General features: G+C 36.7%; 3 protein-coding genes and 1 long non-coding RNA gene across 6 annotated transcripts; 2 read left to right on the top strand and 2 right to left on the bottom strand.

The window, feature by feature from the left end:
- The first annotated feature begins 206 nt into the window (after positions 1 to 206).
- On the top strand, positions 207 to 8,663 carry LOC113703430 (cysteine--tRNA ligase, chloroplastic/mitochondrial-like). Of its 3 annotated transcripts, XR_011819904.1 has the most exons (10): positions 207 to 758; positions 1,407 to 1,470; positions 2,161 to 2,322; positions 3,290 to 3,460; positions 3,929 to 4,210; positions 4,337 to 4,462; positions 4,696 to 4,899; positions 5,758 to 5,859; positions 6,147 to 6,433; positions 7,020 to 8,663. XR_011819904.1 is itself a non-coding variant. In XM_027224787.2 (9 exons), exons 1-9 carry the CDS (start codon positions 358 to 360, stop codon positions 6,381 to 6,383), a joined length of 1,749 nt encoding a protein of 582 aa, XP_027080588.1. In that variant the 5' UTR covers positions 207 to 357; the 3' UTR covers positions 6,384 to 6,874. The 3 variants fall into 3 exon arrangements, 2 of the variants coding, with proteins under 2 accessions (XP_027080588.1, XP_027080589.1); XM_027224787.2 differs by lacking the exon at positions 7,020 to 8,663 and having other exon boundaries at positions 6,147 to 6,874; XM_027224788.2 differs by lacking the exon at positions 7,020 to 8,663 and having other exon boundaries at positions 553 to 758; positions 1,403 to 1,470; positions 6,147 to 6,874.
- Positions 7,040 to 11,022, bottom strand: LOC113703431 (heparanase-like protein 3). Its single transcript, XM_027224789.2, has 9 exons — positions 10,143 to 11,022; positions 9,447 to 9,483; positions 9,165 to 9,345; positions 8,866 to 9,014; positions 8,413 to 8,643; positions 8,086 to 8,275; positions 7,864 to 7,989; positions 7,622 to 7,721; positions 7,040 to 7,460 (listed from the first exon to the last, which is right to left on the bottom strand). Exons 1-9 carry the CDS (start codon positions 10,428 to 10,430, stop codon positions 7,092 to 7,094), a joined length of 1,671 nt encoding a protein of 556 aa, XP_027080590.1. The 5' UTR covers positions 10,431 to 11,022; the 3' UTR covers positions 7,040 to 7,091.
- A 1,473-nt stretch (positions 11,023 to 12,495) lies between these two features.
- Positions 12,496 to 14,859, bottom strand: LOC113703434 (uncharacterized). The gene is made up of 2 exons (XR_003451450.2): positions 13,400 to 14,859; positions 12,496 to 13,015 (listed from the first exon to the last, which is right to left on the bottom strand). It is a non-coding gene; the product is annotated as an uncharacterized lncRNA (long non-coding RNA).
- Positions 14,860 to 18,508: 3,649 nt separating this feature from the next.
- LOC113703433 (TPD1 protein homolog 1-like) lies at positions 18,509 to 19,367 on the top strand. The gene is made up of 2 exons (XM_027224791.2): positions 18,509 to 18,566; positions 19,007 to 19,367. The coding sequence occupies exons 1-2, from the start codon at positions 18,509 to 18,511 to the stop codon at positions 19,336 to 19,338; spliced, it is 390 nt and encodes a 129-aa protein (XP_027080592.1). The 3' UTR covers positions 19,339 to 19,367.
- The last annotated feature ends 2 nt before the right edge of the window (positions 19,368 to 19,369 follow it).

Genomic DNA, 19,369 nt, shown 5'->3' with positions numbered 1-19,369 from the left:
CAAACTAGGCAAAGAGTATAATTATTATTCAAGGGATATCAAGCATATTGGTGTCACTTGATCCCACGACATTGGTGTCACCAATGCATACACAACGTTTTTAATGGGTTTTTAATGGTCTCACACTTGAATCAAAAAAAACATACACAGCGTTTTAGGCGTTGACCCACCCTCTATATTCACGTTTTCAACCAAAGAGAACAAAAGTCGGCACGATTTAGGGCCTCTATCTTCTTTTGCAATGTTGGTAGTACTACTGGTTTTAGCTGATACTACTACTGTCTCACTCAGGCGGGCGGAGGATAATCTAATGGTAATGCAGAAAATTTTGTGGTGAATCCTCAGGGAAACTCAAGAATGGCCACCACTCTCCTCCTCAAGTGCTATCGCCCCTTTCTCTCTCCGCCCCATTCCCCAGTCCCCGCCCTTCTTCAGAAAAGGGTCTTCGTCCCAACGGGCGCTTGTCCCAACACTAGGACAGTTCAGTCCAAAATCATTCGGCTTCGTTATTTCAGCTCAATCAGTACTAGTAATAGTGCTAATCCACAGACACGGCCAGGCATCAATAGTGAGAATGGGAATATACAGCCAGAGAATAATAAGCAGCTGTGGCTGTACAATACGATGAGTAAGCAGAAGGAGTTGTTCAAGCCCAAATTGGCTGGAAAAGTGGGCATGTACGTTTGTGGTGTCACCGCTTATGATCTTAGCCACATTGGCCATGCTCGCGTTTACGTCTTCTTCGATGTTCTCTATAGGTTAAGTGCCCCTTGCCCTTCAAAATCTTTGTTTTTTCCCCATTTTAATATCTTCATGTATTTGATTTTATGAAGTTTTTGGCTTTTGCTCCGCTTTCGGTCCATTCATAGGGGTTGTAAGGAATATGATAAGCTGGAAAAAAGGTAAAATGAGCAACATTTTGGAGTATTCAAGTGGTGAGTCCGATTAACGGTGAAAAGTTGTAATCTTTGTAGAGGAAAACGTAAAAAGGATAGACTTTTTGGGGGGTTTTTTTTGGAATAAATTTGGGATGTTGATTTGAAGCTCTACTCTGAAGTGATTAACTTGCAAAAAGAGAGTCTTCAAAATCTTCACTGGAGAATGATGCCACTTTTATGTACGTAGTATGTATATGCTCTTATAGTTGGTGACTGTCAGATAGCTAGAACTGAACTGCAGATATTAATGTTTATGATTTTAGTCTTTTCCAATAATTCCTGGTCGCTAAAACAGTTAAGCTGATGGTAAGTCGGGGATACAAATGGGTTTTTGTATACTTTTTCCTTCCCTCAAGAATTTGTTTTGGGCTGATATATGTCGTGCTTACTTCAAGTTAGATTGTATGAGATTACATAAACGATGAAACTAATTGGATCTTTGTGGTTCATTTTTTGAAAATTAGGCAGATATCTCAGGTACATGGGATATGAAGTCAAGTATGTGCGCAATTTTACTGATGTTGATGACAAGGTGCATGAGTTTCTTCCTCTTTTTTTAAATAGATTTCTGCATTAGTATTTGCTCTGGTATTTGGATAAGCTACCTGGAGCTTTTTCATTTGCAATTTGGTGAAGTAAATTCATTCTCACGCACTATGCCATGCATTTTCGAAATATAAATTTGCTCCCAAGCTTTACATATGAGACTGCTGTCATTTTGTTTTAAGAATTAATTTTATGTTCTTATCTTTTGATGTGGGAAAATGAAGTGACTAACTAGATTTTTATTTATTTATTTATTTAAAGTAACCAACTAGAATTGTTCGAGAAGGGGTACATTGTTGTTGTTGTTGTTTTTTTTTTTTTTTCAATTGATGTAATGTAAGGTGAAATTGGAATAGATTTTCTACTATTTTTGAACAGTAGTAATAGATCTAAGTATAAAAGTTGTAGTTATAGTAAAAAGTAGAACCACATGTTGGAAGGTATAAAGATGGACTGCTTTCCTTAGTGAAGAATGATAGAGATCTTTTGGTGTTCAATTGGAAAGTCTCATTATAACTAGGAATGTGGCCTAATATGACCCTTTTCATAATGGCACGTGTGCAGTTTCTATAATGTTAGCATCTGAAATGATTCTTAACTCTTAAAAACTTCATACCATCATCTTCCTTTTACACGTGTTACAGGCTACCTAAGTCTGACATTTTCGATTCTGTAGATTATTGCCCGTGCAAATCAGTTGGGGGAGGACCCAATAAATTTAAGCAGGCGATATTGTGAAGAGTTTCATTATGACATGACTCACCTTCAATGTCTTGCTCCTTCTACAGAGCCTCGTGTCTCTGATCATCTACCTCAAATTATAGATATGATCAAGCAGGTATTACTAATCATGGATGATTGATCATGGTTCTTTTCTTCTCGCTTTTTACTTATGTTTATGGTTTGTGGAAATGTTGTTCTTTCTTCATTTAGGTCAGTACCAGCTGTTGTTTAGAACCTAGGCTAAGGGGTTGGCACTCATTTGAATTGCTTTTTCTTCATGTTACTGAAACTCTTGAATCAGTGCCATAAGTTTCTTAGGACTCTACCCATTCTGTTAGTTCAAGTCAATATCAGATATTTACTTTGTCTTTTTAGGTTGTAACCTACAACGGCTTATGTTTGTTTATCAAATTTATGTTTGTGGTGAACAGCGGAATTGATACTCTTATCTCTGTTTGTATGCGGGAGAGGTGGTTCAAAATTCAAGATCATAACATCATTCTCATGCATTAAATGATGGCCTTGTGATCCCTTATGGATGAATAACCAAAAGTGTTACACAAGAAGATATGCATGCATCTTTGTAAGACATATATCTATTATATCCATAGAAGAACATACATACATGATCTTCACGAAAGTACTAACGCACAGAGACAGAGAGTCTGGACGCTAGAATGTTTGTTTATGTGGAAATCTGAACACTTTTATTGGATGACTGATGCTCTTGCACGTGCAGTATCAGACATTTGTGGCTTACCTACACATTGTAAGGGAAAGTTATTATCTGTTCTTGGCCTGTGAAGCCTTAATCTGAGACTAAGAAGAAATATTGTAATAGAGACTATTCCATGAGTTTTGTGGGCCTATAAATATCTTACTTGCAGCTTTTGCTACCTGATGAGATATTTCTGATTTCTTAGTGATACATGTTGATGAATTCTTTCTCTTTCTTTCAATTCTGAAGAGCAGTGTAATTGTTGTATCCCAAGTGCATTGTCTCCTTTCTCTTGGTTCTGACACTGATACTGCTTGCTCTATGTTTAAACTGAGTACGGCTTAACTCCACTGATTTGTGACAGATCCTTGATAAGGATTTTGCTTATATGATCGACGGTGACGTGTACTTCTCTGTAGACAAATTCCCGGAATATGGACGGTTATCTGGAAGAAAATTGGAAGATAATAGAGCAGGTGAGCGTGTAGCAGTGGACTCAAGGAAGAAACACCCAGCTGATTTTGCTCTGTGGAAAGTAAGTCAGAATACCTATTTTTTCTTTGGAACAATGTTTGCAACTTACGTTCTGCATGCATACTCCATATGTTTGTGAACTAACTGATGTAATATATCCAAGCAAAAAAAGGGCTGTAGTTAGTAGATCTCCTTTTGAATTTTTGTTTTTCTTTTTGGGTTGCTTTTACTTATTTGATCAACTAACCTGTAGTTAAAGGAGGAGTAAAGGTTAGAGTACCCATTTGGGTATGATTGAGTTGGAGGGTTGACCCCGCATAGCATTTTTTGCTTGACAGGTTGACTAAGTTCAAGCAATATGTATATTTGTTATCATTTTCTGAAGATGAAAGTGCTATGATTAACTCTCGATGCTGATTGCAGGAACTTCTGTATTTAGTTGGATAATCTGAATTAATAGATCCGATCTACATATGGTTATTGTTCTTCTACTTCTGCTGTGATGTGAGTCTTAAAATGACTTTTACAGTCTGCAAAGGAGGGAGAGCCTTTTTGGGAGAGTCCCTGGGGTCCTGGAAGGCCTGGATGGCACATTGAATGCAGTGCCATGAGTGCTGCTTATCTTGGTTATTCATTTGACATACATGGTGGAGGGATGGATCTTGTGTTTCCGCACCATGAGAATGAAATTGCTCAAAGTTGTGCTGCATGTGACAGGAGCAACGTGAGCTATTGGATGCACAATGGATTTGTCACTGTTGATTCAGAAAAAATGTCAAAATCACTTGGAAATTTTTTCACAATTCGGCAGGTACCAAATTACTGAATTGTCCACGCAAATACCTTTATGAGTATTCTTTTAAATTTCTTGTTCAAACTTCTATAACTTTGTCCCATTTCTAAAAGCGTTGACGCCTTTATCTTTGTCTTCTATAAGGTTTTAGAAGTTTATCATCCTCTGGCTTTGCGTCTTTTCTTGATTGGAACACACTACCGATCTCCGATCAACTACTCAGATGTTCAGCTTGAGACTGCATCTGACCGTATCTTTTACATATATCAGGTATTATGAAACTAAACCTCTTGTTTGATATGATATCCAAGTTTGTTTTCTGTGACCTGTATTGGGTTGTTTCACAGAGATTTCCATTTGTGATCCCTAGTGTTTGAGAGACATACTGGATTCTCCTGCCTGCTGATTTCTTTTCTTTTTGTTTTATTTTTGTGTCTGAATTGTTTTGTTTGTTACATCAAATTGTCTGTCTAGTTTTAGACATTGTTTTTCACTGTTTGCAGTCATTATATGATTGTGAAAATGTTCTGGGTGAAGATGATGAGGCAACTTGGAAAAATGTTAATCCACCAGAAACTGCAAGTTGCATCAATGAATTTCATGATGACTTCTTGACTTCGATGTCGGATGATCTTCACACTCCTGTTGTTCTGGCTGCAATGTCGGACCCTCTGAAAACAATCAATGATCTCATTCATACTCGCAAGGTACTTTTGCTCCAATGGAGTAATTTGACTTTAGCCCAAGAGTTGCCATAAGAATACTCAGCTTTATTTTTTCTAAACATTTTCTTGATGTTTCTTGAAGAGTATTTCTATTGGAATATTTTATACATGACATCATTCCTGAGTAATAGTTTGGCAGCAGTTTTTTTATGTTTGGTTGATGGTTATGAAAATGATTGTTCCAAAAAAATTCTCTAAGTACTATAACTCACTATAACTCAGGATGCTTACAGAATTAATACAATAAGACATTATTTTCACTTTTGATGTTTATATTCGTATATTAAGCATGCTTACCATCCACAAGTAAGCAAAATCTGATTTGTTGTTTCCCAAGCACTTGAGTGATGGATGGATTTGTAGATGACTGTGCTTTGAAACAATGTTTCAAGTATCTGAAGGCTGGTCATTTTACGTCACTGAACTACTTTTTTTTTTTATAAACTTGAATATTCACTAATAAATGCGGTAACTTATCAAGGTTTTTGTAACTTACCAGAGGCTTTTTGGTCTGCATTCTGTCCAATTCAAAATGTAAATCAACTTTGGAAAATTATAACCTTGCCTACCCTCTTTAATTTGCTTGGTCTTTGTTCACTCAGCAAAAACTGCACAAAGCTAGTTAAGTTTCCCGTTAATAAACATGCACAAATATTTCAAATACCTCTGTCATGCCCAATCTACACGTCATTCTCTTCTTACTAGATTGTCCATCCCAAATCTGGAATTTATGCTTTACTCATTAACTGTCATTAATTTTACTTTGAGACACATTTTCTGATAACTGTTTTCTCTTCGTTTTGTCTCATCTATGAGATGCCTTTTGTTTTCTTTGTTCAGGGAAAGAAACAGGAACTAAGACTAGAGTCCCTTGCAGCTCTGGAGAAGGCATTGAGGCATGTTTTGACTGTTTTAGGACTGATGCCAACTAGTTACTCTGAGGTACATACCATTAATCTTCTGTTGTTTTCTTCTTTTTATGGTTACTTTTTCAGATATTGAATGTGTTACTTCTATGTCAATTTAGCATTGACATTGTGCATATCTCTACGCTATTGAAGATCTATTTACTAACTACTTTCAGTAAACATGGTTTCTTCTGGACTGCCTGTCTTTTCAAACTGCTTAGATGCTTACCTCATTTTTAACCTTTCCTGTTCCCAATAATTTTTTGACCTATGGAATCAAATAAAAAATTTCTTCTGTAAGCATGCTTGCTCATTGGCCAGGCTTTGCAGCAACTGAGGGAAAAGGCACTGAAGCGGGCAAAGTTGACTGAAGATGAAGTTTTGCAGAGAATTGAAGAAAGAACTACAGCCAGAAAAAACAAAGAATATGAAAAATCAGATGCAATTAGGAAGGACTTGGCTGCTGTAGGTATTGCTTTGATGGACAGCCCAGAGGGCACTACTTGGAGACCAGCTATACCACTAGCATTACAAGAAAAGCTGGTTGCAGCGACTTGAATCTTTTTTAGCCTGGGAAAGTCTACTTTAAGGCCAGAAAAGTACAGCTGGTAATTTTGTTTAATAAGATTTTGTTCAATTTTTAGGTTGTAGATTTTTTGAAAATTGAGCTAAAAATTGTCTTAAGAGTAAAACTCAGGATATGAGAGAGAATAGGGCAGACGAGGAAGTAGCATGATTACATTTAGGTGGAACACTGGCATGATGAATTTGCCTACGTGGCATGTCTCACATATTTTGTGCTAGGTTATGATGTCTTGCACACTCAATTAAAGGTAATTCTAATAAACAAAAAGAAAAAAAAGGGAAATTGATCAAGACCAAGAGTCTTGGAGGATTAAGGACAAGAGGAGGACAAGGAGGAGCTTATAGTCAGTGGATATCAAGAAGCTTTACAAGCTTTTACATGAATTTTTGCGTCTGTTGAATTCCACTACAAAGAGGTTTATCAAGTTTTTGTGAATACTTACAGAAGATAGATGATTTATTTATGACTCGGGCTTCTTCATATGTCATTTATATTTAAAGAACAAGTTATTCGAAAATACTGTGACAATTTGCTTATTACTTAATGACGTTAATTATAGGAATTGGTCCACTAACAATTTTGGCTGCTGATCCTTGTTTTTCTTCCAGTCGAGCTAATGACAGAGTGCTTATTTAGTATAATGGCCGGTCTTAACCAGACGAGAATATATACGTGTAAACCTACTTACAAGCAGGAACAAGAATGTTGGGGATGTCAGCAAATACAATCGAGAAAGGAGCAACGGTAATGGGGTCTGAGGGGTATCCTGTTCTGGGTTCTAGGGGAGGGATAGTCCCAGAACTGTCCACAGAAAGTATTTTTCCATTAAGGAGTACTATTTGGCTGTGTATATTGCCGTGTTTTGCTGTTAGGTGGTATTCTTTTCTCATGCTGCTATCAAGGTTATACCTTGTGAACTTTCCGTGCCTGGAATGTTGATGCAGCAGCCATATCGAGGTTCTGTTTGTGGGGATGGTATTTTGTACTGAGAGACCAACCTGAACTGTCGCGTAAGCATCTAGGTTGATCAAGAGGACTGTTATTCCATGCTGCACCATTTAATCTTTAACAGATTAGTCGTCGTAGAAATCTAATTGAATAGCAAGAACTCATGCACAATAGAACTGTACAAGTATCATATCTACTCCAAACTTCTCTAGTCAACGTTGCTATATGGTTTATTCATTGAAGCAATACATATTGTACGTACAGAAAGTTTTGAGCAGTGAGCATAAGCACGTAGGTTCTTTATGGCTGTCAAGTTTGTTGCTAGGACATTCCTTCCCATTAAACGGTGCCAAAGAAGAGCACTGCACGAAGAATGTAGACGTAAAAACTTAAGACATTGGTCAGGAACCAACTTAGGAAGGTTTCCAAATAGTTTGGCGCACTCTTTTGAAATTTATTGTGTAAGTATGCCGCTTGAGTGTATCTGTGTTGATTCAAAATTACCTGTAATAATCAGGATTAGGGACAAATGTGGTAGTGTTGAGTAGACCATAGTTTCCGCCAACCAGTGTTTGTCTGCAGTAGGTTTTTGTGTCGTAGGAGGATGCCATGCCAAGCTGATCCAAGTACCTAATGATCACCGAGAAAAGATTATTTCTTTGAGGACTAACTGAATCATTCATTTGTTAGAAGGAAAAAAGAACTTTGAAAACGGATTCAATTTACCAGAAGCTGAAGGCAAATGTATTAGTTACAAGATTACGCCCACTGTTATATGCCCCTCCTGCTTCACCAACCCATGCTTTTGTTGAGGCTCCTGAAGTTTTGAGGACGCGCTGAAGGTCACGGAATGGCTGCGAGCCACCATCAAGGTATGATGGATCGAGTATCTTGTCAACCAGGTGATCATCACTTCCTACACGAAAGAAGAGCTTCAGTTCAGTTGGAGAGTAGTCATGGCGTTGAAGCAGCAGACTTAGCAGAGAGAATATAGCACAGCAAAGCTAAACTTGAATTGCCGATTGGCTGAGTGAGAAAAAGAGATGCATGTACCTGGACCGAGGTTGTAAATGTGGTGAGTAACAGCTTGAAGAGAGTTGGAAGCTTCGTTAATGAACTGGGAAAACCATCCAGCATCAAAAAATCCTCCAGGCCCCAGGACTAGTGGCTTACTCTGGAAGCCCTTGTAGACATCTTGCACGATATTCTGAAGATGAATCACATCTGATGCATATTGATCTGCCGCAACACTTGCTCCGATTCCATTTCCACTTAATTCATTTCCTGAAGCATCAATTAGCAAATAGTTATGCCTAGTTATATACCTGAAATGGCTGAAAAGACTTGCCTAGTGCATCTTTGATCTTAATCCAGCTAAGGTGTTGTAAAAATACAGAGAGATAATTTCTTGCCATTCTTCTTTTCTAGTGCACTTTCTCTTATCATTGCTATAGGTAATTGCAGTTGATTCAATACAGGAGTCAGATGTTGGATAAGAGGTTTTACCAAGTTCCCAGCCATAGATGGTATAGTTGTTGCTGACAGTATATTTTATCAGAGATTCAGCATTGCTGGAGTTCCAAGGACCTATAACATTATTACCAGGACCTATTGTTCTTCCATGTAATGCATTCAAACCAAAAATGACCTCAGCCCTGTTACAAAGCCCCAGTAGGAAAAAAGGCAACCGATTCAGTAGGCTTATTTGGATTAACAAGATTGACATTTCTGTAAAGTTTTCTTTACTTGAGGATTCAATTGGTGAGTGGATTCCTTAAGAAAGAAAATGTTGAGTGGAATCTTACCCTGCTAATGTGAAGAATTTATTAAGTTCATCCCATCTTGACATGGGTAAGCAGCCTTCAGTGAAACCAAACATCTCGATGCTCCTAACAAATTCGTTGCATGATCGTGGTCCATCTGCGTTTTGGTAGACGACTTTATCTTGCAGAGTTCCTCCGAGTCTAATTTTCAGGGGAGAAAAGGCTGCAAGGAGGTATGAGCTCAGTTATATCTTCTTGTTTTCTGATGGATATGATTGTTTAAAAACAGTCAGTGACTTGTGAAGATAGTGATAGACCCCATACCTTTGACTGCATTTAACAGAACCTTGTTGCTGAGATCCTAAGGAAACACGACTTTGAGAATTAGTAAAAGAAGGTTGGATAGAGTTTACTCAAGCTAAGCATTTGTTCCTGAGAGGCCATCACTAATCAATCGCATTGTCTTGACACATAATTACAGGTGAGTAGAGAAAATATACTAAAGAAAACATGACCATGTATTAGTAAACGAGTAGCATAATTAAATGGCTCAAGAAAATAGGAACAAAGTTGAATCAACATGTTTCTCATCTAGACAGATAACAGTAGTGTTGAGTTCACACTCTTAGGTGCTAAAATATACTACTTTAATTTATGAAATGAGCCAGATAAAGAAAGTGCCTTTTTTTCTTTCAGTCATACTCCATAGCCGGCGAAGACAAACAAACAACCTAAAAGAAGTTCCCCTCCTCCCCCCCCCCCCCCGCCCCCGGGCCCGGCGGCGGGGTCCGTCCTTTTATATTGAGTGGTGAACTCTACACGAAAAACGAAGATGACTTTCGGACAATGTCAAGGGAGATTCAGGTCTCTAAATTAACATATTGTTGACTAAGCATCCTCTGGGAAGGCGGCTAGAAAAGGACCTAACTACAAATACAAAACCAGCAAGAAACAGGATAGCAATAAGCAACTAGAACTAGAAGAAGAAAAGTCAGAAGACCGTAGAAGTGGCAAACCCACCAGATTGAGAATAGAAGCATTCCCCCAGCTACAACCGCCATAGTCACATTTTTCAGGGGGCCACCAATCCAATGTAGCACAAATGAAGTTTTCGTCCGTCGACCCAACTGAGGCCGAGCCATTAATAAACAAACTGCCCTGAGTGATGTTCTGGGAAACTACTTTCTTAGAGTCTTGGCAGGTTAGGAAAAGCCATAGACACAACCCCAGAATATTCAACAACGAGGCCATCTCGTAGAGTAGCGTATTTGGAGCAAACTTATCAGCAGCCTTTGCACAAGAAGCCATCTAAAAGGACTAGAGGTATGTATGTATATATACTGAAGAAAGTAATATTCAACAACGATTGATGATTCAGGAAAAGCAGGTAGTGTATGAAGGAGACTCTTATGATGTCATTGGCAAATGGGATGGTGCTAAATCTTGATTCTCACCAAAGTTGAATAGAAAAGCACATACTCAAGGATTTTTAGCTGCTCCGGCAGATACGTTGAGACAGTACTGCAAGTTGGGAGTTTTATCTGGTGCTGGACGTTTCTTGATTTTGAGAAATTTTATGGGGATGGGAAATTATCCATGCTTTGTTTGGTGGTGGGGGGCAACTGGTGGAGGCTGCATGTTTGCCTCTTCTAAGACATGGAACCATACAGTGAGCTCAAGTTGAGTCAGCTTTAATCCTGCAGTTTAATATGCTTTCATTAATCATTTAATACTTGATCTCAAGAAAAAGGAAGATGCTAGTCTATGATTAGTTTAGGAAAGATGCTGAGTAACCTTAGAGCTTAAGGGCATGTAGTTTGGAAATGCAATGTTTTATATGTTACCGCTGTAATTAATTTGACAAAATTGGCATTACATTACATTTTCAAACATATTAATTGAGTCCTCATATACGAAATAAATAAATTCTGTTCCTACCATGTTTAATTCTTTCAAAGCAAAAAAAAAAAAAATGAAGGAAAAGTTGGTGTTTGATTCCATTATTGGACATCATATTGGCTTAAAAATGAGATCATGAACGCAACCATTTTAAGGCACAAAAACAACCAAAATAAGAATGGATGATTAATTTAAAACAGCCCAACACTCAAGTGATCAACTACAATTGTGGGTACGAAGTGATATTTTCTAAAAAAGAGAGAATATTTTGTCAGTAGCAGCAATAGTCATAGGACCCCTTTTTCCTTGTATGAAGGTCGAAGTAGTTCATACCATGGTTCAAAGTCGCGGTCGCGGCCTGGACCGTTACACATCGGTCTCGGCATATCGGTTGCGGTCTCGGCGAGACACTAATTTTTGAAATATTTAATATTCTAAAAATTGTAAAAAATATGATAGATAAAAATAATTAAAAAATTAGTAAAAATAATAAAAATTCGAATTGACTCGGGATGACTTGGAGTGACTCGATGAGACTCGGCAGTTTCAACCCTTTACGGTGACGTCTCGACAAGTCACGTATCTCGATATCGTTTCGTCGCGATCTCGTCTCGGACTAGACCGAGACGGTGACGACTCGACCGAGTCTTCGAACCATGGTTCATACCCATGTTTTAGGTTTGGTACCTACAAGGACAACGATGTTTACATTAGAAGTCGAAGATCACGAGTGCATACTGTGGGCCCAAAACCTGATCCTGATTTTGAGGAGCTCCAAACTGATTGTTCGGATTAATTCTCAATATTGTGTCCTTGCCGAGATCATTTAAACTTTTCGTTCTAGGAAAAGGCTCAGAACCCCAAACTGATTGTTCCCAATATATTCTTCCGAAGTCATTTAGACCTTTTATTCCAGGAAAAAAAGGCTCACAATATAACTAATTTGACTCGTAATAACACCTAAATAGTTAAAAAGGTATCGTAAAGTCGCAAATAGCTGCCAAATAATCCACTTTCTCAGATGCAAGTGGACTCTCAAAACCAAAAATCTCTTCTGTTTGAGGTAACAACAAACAATCTCCTGCTACGTAAGCATGGGAGGTAAAACAGGGGATAAGTCCCGCCTGCCTCTGTTGCTTCTTGTTCGCAGGCTAGATCCTTGCCCCGCCGAATTTGGACTGCCCACACAACAGTTTTCGGTTATCCCGGAGAGGGGATTGGTTGTGGGATTGGTCGTGGGATTAGATTATCTAATACTCTCCAAGTCCTACATGGAGAAGGTGAACGCGGTTTGGGTACGGGTTGCACTTGTTTAATATAACAGGTTATTATACTTTTAGCGACCATTTAATTAGCTGTTGGACCTATCCACCTAAATAGAATAATGCCTAAAATAAAGAAGATTAATTACCTGTTTAATTACCATGTTCTTATGCAATTCAAAGATTGGGAAACTGTTAGAAACATATACATGTCATCTTCAAGATCCCTTCTTCAAGGACCATCATTTCTTATCTTTTATTATAACAACCATTACTACCGATCGGTTTCACTGACTGTAAATCTTGTACATTAATGCACATGATTCAATAGCTACTGTAATTTTCTTTTCTTCCTGGGAAAAACATTGGCTGCTTCAGAGTATTGCAATGTGGTCACTGGTCACTTTCATACGACTGAGACATTACAAACAGCTGTATTACGTGGGAATTGGGATGATGCTAAAGAACCCCTAAATGTCAAGCACAAATCTTACTTCTCATTGGGCCTAATCCTTCTTCTTGTCATTCTCTGAAAATATGCATATTCTCGTATTCTTGAAAAGGATATGATGTGCCTTAGCACTTGACGACTCCTCCTCAAAAAACACCTCAAATGCCTGAAAATATTCTTGAATATATGTCAATAGGCAATCTTGTGAGGTGTTTTCAAGAAATGGCAAGTAATCACTGTTGATTTTCACACTTTTTCAGTTGCGTCCCTGATTCTGCATACTAGAAAAATGTAATTGCCAACAAGTTAACAACATTGCTATTGAGTTATACTTACTACAGATTAAAAAAAGAAAAAGTTGGTTATTGCTAGCATTCACCAATCGGAAACTGACTGTAAACATTATATGTACACCTAAATGCACATGATTCCATCACCGTGGGTGTCTCTGCTATTTATTTCTTACTTCCCTTTGTTTTTTTTTTTGAAAGTTTGCCATTTCTAATTATTGATGCAGCTAGTCGCTAATTTTCTTTTTCTTAATTTTTGCCAGAAATATTGGGTTGTCACTTTCATAATATGATCCAAGCAGCAACATTAGATGTGTAGGACGATGCTAAAGATCGAATCCCCAGAAGGTTAGCAATATCAAAAACAAATCTTACTTCTCTTTTGGGGCTAAACCTTCTGCTTGTCACACATTCTAAAAGGCTGAAGGACTTCTTTGTCTGGTTCCAAAGGAGATGCCTGGAATACGATGTTAACCCAACTCCTCAATGCCAGAAGAATGTGTTGAATTTATGTCAATATGCAAACCAGTGTTCTGTTTGCAAGAAAAAGAAACATAGACAAATCACGGGTAGCTAGCTAGATTGTCTTACAAATTCCTAATTGCAGCTTGGTAGAACGTTTAATTGCTGGCAAGCTACAACTGCTAGACAGATAAAAATGATGGTTATTATGGACAATTCAGATAGTTAGATTGCTGTTCCACTATGTATGCAAGAACTTGTATACTGTATTGAAAAAGACATAATCCGGATAAAAGGGGCAAGAAAAAAAGGAGAAGTAACTAATGCATGACAAGTGACAACATAATAATCTACTACACAGAAGCCCATGCAACTCGCTAAATATGTTGTGATATTGGCCATGCCAGTTGCAGACTGGCTAGTAGATCGAGGTCAATATAAGAACCAATTTTTCCTTTTCTTTTCTTTTATGATATTTTAATCTTTACTTAATGTTTCAAGAAGTCATCGAAGATAGATCACAGATGTCGATGTCGAATGATGGATTATCAAACACATCCAAGTTGGGTTGGTGATGAAACAAATGATGTGCCACTGAACTTGTTCCCCCTTATTAATTGTAGTGTATCTTTTTGAGTTGGAGTTCCAAGTCAACAAGCTGCAGGTAGGGTATGGTATGGTAAATGATTAGAGAAAGTGTAGTTATTGATTCGGGTTCAATCAATCAATCAATGAAATCAGGTACCTGCTACGCATTTGAGTTCCTAACCAAATTTCTTACCAAGGAAGGCACTGTGTGGGCATTACCATTATCCACTTGTCCAGGCTGCAGGTTCCTTCCCCATGGTGGATGGTTCCATTATTATACTACTACTCATTCCCAACAACTTTTTTCTATGGATTCGTATCCATATGATAAGAATGCTTAATTTGACTAACATCAACATTCAACATCCTTAATTTCAATGGCCCTAATGGGCAACAAAATAAGATGACATAAAGATAAATTTCATAACTATAGTAGAATCCTAGGATTGACTAAACAAATGGGTTTTGGATGGATTTTGGGCTTGTTAAAATGGAGTTGGATGTTATAAAAGCCGTTTAAAAAAAAGGGGGTGAGCCAAAAACACCCCGTATTGTGATGGCAAGAAATGTCCGGTCCGAAATATGGCCAGGCTTGCTGTTTGGGAGTAGGGATGGCAACGGGGCGGGGTTGCCTACCCCACCCCCATCCTCACCCGGCTGCCTACAAACTCCCCCGCCCCCGCCCGGCCCCGCTTCCCCTGCGGGGTACTGTGGGGTTAATAAAATTTTATTATAGTTAAATTTTAATAAATAATCAAGTACTAAAATATCAACACATCATCAAGTTATTATTCATTTTAATTTTACAATTGAAACTCATAAAAACAATAAGTTATTTGAATACAATCCAACATGATGAAATAAATACAACTAAAATAGTTAAGTTTTCACTTTTGGTACAAATACAATCACTAATTCATTATTGTGTTTGTGTTTTTTTTTTTTAGAAAAAAGTGTTATTCTATTAAGTGTAATTAGAAATTTAGTATAAATGTATTAGTAAATTTAGTATAACTAATTAATAAATTCTATTAGTAGACATGTCTAATTATTCGTATAATTGATAATATCAATTATATTACATACACTAATATACATTATATAATATAGCTAACTAATAATATCATTATCATAAGTTTTTAACTAATTAAATTACATATTATATATAATTATATATATATAATTTTTTTTTTTTGCTGGTGGCGGGGCGGGGGATGGGACGGGAGTATACTCCCCCGCCCCCCGCCCTGTTTCTAAACAGGGGGAAAAATTTTCCCCCGCCCCAACCCCGGCCCCGAGAGCCCCCCGCGGGCACTCGCTCCCATTGCCATGCATATATTTACCTGAATTTCGTGGGAAGAAATAAATGGAAATAAAATTTTTTTTGTTTATTTCACATATATTTTATGAGGTTCATTGCCAAAAAAAAAAAAAGGAAAAAGAGGTGTTAATTTGGATGTAATAATAATTGGAATCTTTTTGTTTTTTGTCCTATGAGATGGATTTTGTAAATTTCTTTTATGGATTTTCACACAAGCCAAGGTGAAATTTGAAAGTTGAGTTTGTCGTTCCTAGTATAATTGACTAAAAAAGAAAAGAAAAGTTGCTAAGTTTTAGAACTTGCTCAACCATCAATAAGGAACCAGTTATAATTAAGATGAGATAACATAATACTCTTTGTGTAGTTGGGATTTCTTTCTTCATTTTAGTAACTTGTATGTCGCATTTGCGTCCTTTTTTTCCCCTTGCACGATGGCAAGTGAGAATATGAAACTAAATGGGTTCAAATATTAATTAAATGGGTCATGTTTGATAATCTAGTTCAACACTTGAACTTAATATGTTCAGATCTTAACATATTCAAACGCATTTGATAACCAAAACTAGAATATCTGAATTCATTAAGTAACACTGAAATTTCTAAATAAATTTTGCTCCAAAAATAAATTATAGGCTATTCATTGGTCATTTAATGTAATATGCACTCAAATATATCAAATTTAGTATTTAACAATTCACTAATTTAATGGATTTAGATTTCAATTTTCATATTTCAATTTTATCAAACGCACCCCTAAAACTTGAAAGAATGATAAAAGAGATACCACAAATTGAACTAAAAGAGGAAGAAATTTAAACAATTGAACAAGTGCCTTCATTGATTATATTTGGGTTAAATACTAAAAAAACCCCTTGTAATTTGTTAAATGTTCAACTTAACCCCTTATAGTTCAAAAATCTACATTTTAGTATCCCGTGATTTTAACTAAATTGAAAATTGAACAACAACTGTCTAAACTAACGATTGTATGTGAAATATGAGTTTGGATACAGATTATTTGAAATAAATAATGTAGCACTTTTTTGTGATATGATGTATATGAAATAAAAAGATAATTAAAAATATAAAAAGATGGGTTGAAAAATGTGTTTATGGTGTAAACGAAAAATTATGTGAAATAATTCACCTATCCAAACACTGCTATAAATAATATGATTAAATATTAAAAAGTCCTTTGTAACTTGCCGATGTTCTAACTTATAGTTTCCCTTCGTTTGAAAACCTTCTTTCCCTCAAAAAGGGATTTAAGTTCCTCTTTAAATTATAGGTCAGAGGTTCAAATCTTACATGCAGTGAAAAAAAATTCAAAAGTAGCGTCAGAGCACCCTTTTGATTTAATTGGATTAATATACTTGTTAGCTCCTTATACAGTCTCTTCAGACTCTCTTTCCCGGTAGAATATGATAATGCTGGTAAAAAAGTATACTTATGTCTACTCACATATGTGCCTAGGGATGGCAACGGGGCGGGGTTGGGGCGGGGGACCCCTCCCCCATCCCCCACCCTGCTGCCTACAAACTCTCCCTGCCCCCGCCCCCGCCCCATCCCCCGTCCCCCGCCCCGCCCCGCTTCCCCTGCGAGTGCCCCCGCGGGACTAATAAAAAATTGTTATATAAATTTATTATGGTTAAATTTTAGCAAATAATCAAGTACTAAAATATCAACACTTCATCAAATTATTATTCATTGTAATTTTACAATTGAAACTTATAAAAATTATTTGAATACAATCCAACATGATGAAATAAATATAACTAAAGTAGTCAAGTTTTCACTTTTGGCACAAATACAATCACTAATTCATTATTGTGCTTGTGCTTTTTTTAAGAAAAAAATGTTATTGTATTAAGTGTAATTAGGGATTTAGTATAAATATATTAGTAAATTTAGTATAACCAATTAATAATTTGTATTAGTACACATATATAATTATTAGTATAATTAATAATATCAATTATATTATATATACTAATAGACATTATAGAATACATATAACTAATAATATCATTATCATAAGTTTGTAACTAATTCAATTATATATTATATATATAATTATATATTATATATTTATTTTTTTAAAGCGGGTGGCGGGGCGGGGTACACTCCCCCACCCCCGCCCCATTTTTAAGCGCGGGGGGGGGGGGGGGGAATTCCCCCCATCCCCGTCCCACCCACCCCCCATACATTAGCTCCTGCGGGGCGGGTGACCCCCCGTTGCCATCCCAATTTGGGAGAACTTGGGTCAGAAATCAGAATGTAAGGAAAAGTTGGGAAATGAAAAGAGATCTGTAAATGAGGATACAGATCATTGCGGGAAATAAATTAAAGAGAATCAAATATAAATCGAAAGTGATTGCCTTTTGAATACAGAAATCAAGGGAATTAATGTGTTAATGAGAATCTTCTTTTAACATTTAAAACAACTCAATCTGGGACATTTCAAATAGAAATGATATGAAATCACAATAAGTGGAATTTTTGGATGTCAATCAAAGGTACATTAATAACTCTCCATCTTTTAAATGATTTTTTTGACAATTGTATCTGATTTGCTATACAAATGCACGCAATCACATTAATTCCACTATCTGTATTTAGTCACTTTACCATACAAAGAAAAAAAGGACAACACCAAATCGATCACCTAGTGCATCTCTTAACGAGTGCTTCTGTTAAGAAAAAATAATATCGGGTTTATTTTTCTTTAAAAAGAAAAATAATTGGGATATGCAGCTGGATGCAATGTATCAAATGCACCGCTGATAGAATAAAATCTCTAATTTAAGGAAATATAATCGGGTTTATATGCATGGAGAGATTCTTTGTTTGTTCTTTAGCAAAAATCTTTGGCGTCTTAATTGTTTCGTTGATAACCAGACAGACACCTTTAAACCTGGTCGATTGTGAATAGACCATCTCATATATATGGATTCCCCTTCGCACGCATATTAATTCTTACCCTCCAATGCTTGTTTTCCATATATATCTAAAAGTCTTGCATATATAAATTCCCAAGTTCTCTTATGCATATGCAGATAAAAGTAGCACACATTAAGATTCAGAATCATTGAAAAGAGAGAAGAACAAAGAAGATGGCAGCCATTTTCAAGATCCTTTGCTTGTCTCTCTTTCTTGGTCTATTGAGCGCAGGTATAGTTTCTAAATGCATCACTATATCCACTGCAGCAAATTTCGAAAAGAATCGTAGAAAATGTATATATACATATACATATACATATACGCATGTGCACACTGTGTTTTTGGAAAAAAAAATGAAATTAGAGATGTGTATTGATAAATTTTCTTTAAAATCTATACTTCAAAACATCTTTTTTTTTTAAAGTGGGAGATATATAGTAGTGTTATCAACTTCAAAACTTTTGGCTGGCCTGCTTTTGACATACAATGCATGTATTTGGCTAACTATATACATACATATATATATATATATACATATATACACTACATGTTTTTTGATGCATGCATTTCATCAGTAGTTATATGTATGTGTATAATGTGTTTTTTTTGGAATTAATAAATAATATATGTTATGTTGTTAATTGGTAGTAGTAATTTATTTTAACTTGCAGGCACTGCAAATGCTCAGGGATGCTCTCTATCAAGTCTAATCATATTGCAGGCTCCAACAGGGGCAAAGGTACAATCCAAACCGGAGTTTAAACTCACCATCTTTAACAGTTGCGCTTGCACTCAAACCCAAGTCAAACTGTCCTGCTCTGGCTTTCAGAGCGTTGAAAAGATTAACCCCGCCGTCCTCTCTCAAAGCGGTGGCGGCTCTTGCCTCGTTAACGGTGGCCAGCCGATCTATTACGGCGTTACACACGGCAATTTCAGTTTCAATTATGCAGCCGATAATCAATACCCCTTTAAACCCATTAGCAGTCAATTATCCTGCTCCTAGATTGTTCTTGAAGTGGAATCCATGACTGAAT

Source organism: Coffea arabica, chromosome 8e, assembly GCF_036785885.1.
Source record: "Coffea arabica cultivar ET-39 chromosome 8e, Coffea Arabica ET-39 HiFi, whole genome shotgun sequence".
In the NCBI taxonomy this organism is placed as follows: Eukaryota; Viridiplantae; Streptophyta; class Magnoliopsida; order Gentianales; family Rubiaceae; genus Coffea; species Coffea arabica.
This window is presented reverse-complemented; position numbering and strand designations above follow the sequence as displayed.

Coding starts and splice junctions, on each gene's coding strand:
- LOC113703430 (XM_027224787.2), top strand. CDS start 358: ATGGCCACCACTCTCCTCCTCAAGTGCTATCGCCCCTTTCTCTCTCCG. Junction 2,323..3,289: donor TTATAGATATGATCAAGCAG/GTATTACTAATC, acceptor GATTTGTGACAG/ATCCTTGATAAGGATTTTGC. Junction 4,463..4,695: donor GTATCTTTTACATATATCAG/GTATTATGAAAC, acceptor CACTGTTTGCAG/TCATTATATGATTGTGAAAA.
- LOC113703431 (XM_027224789.2), bottom strand. CDS start 10,430: ATGGCTTCTTGTGCAAAGGCTGCTGATAAGTTTGCTCCAAATACGCTA. Junction 9,346..9,446: donor TCTGTTAAATGCAGTCAAAG/GTATGGGGTCTA, acceptor ACCTCCTTGCAG/CCTTTTCTCCCCTGAAAATT. Junction 8,276..8,412: donor CATTTACAACCTCGGTCCAG/GTACATGCATCT, acceptor TCTTTCGTGTAG/GAAGTGATGATCACCTGGTT.
- LOC113703433 (XM_027224791.2), top strand. CDS start 18,509: ATGGCAGCCATTTTCAAGATCCTTTGCTTGTCTCTCTTTCTTGGTCTA. Junction 18,567..19,006: donor TCTTGGTCTATTGAGCGCAG/GTATAGTTTCTA, acceptor TTTAACTTGCAG/GCACTGCAAATGCTCAGGGA.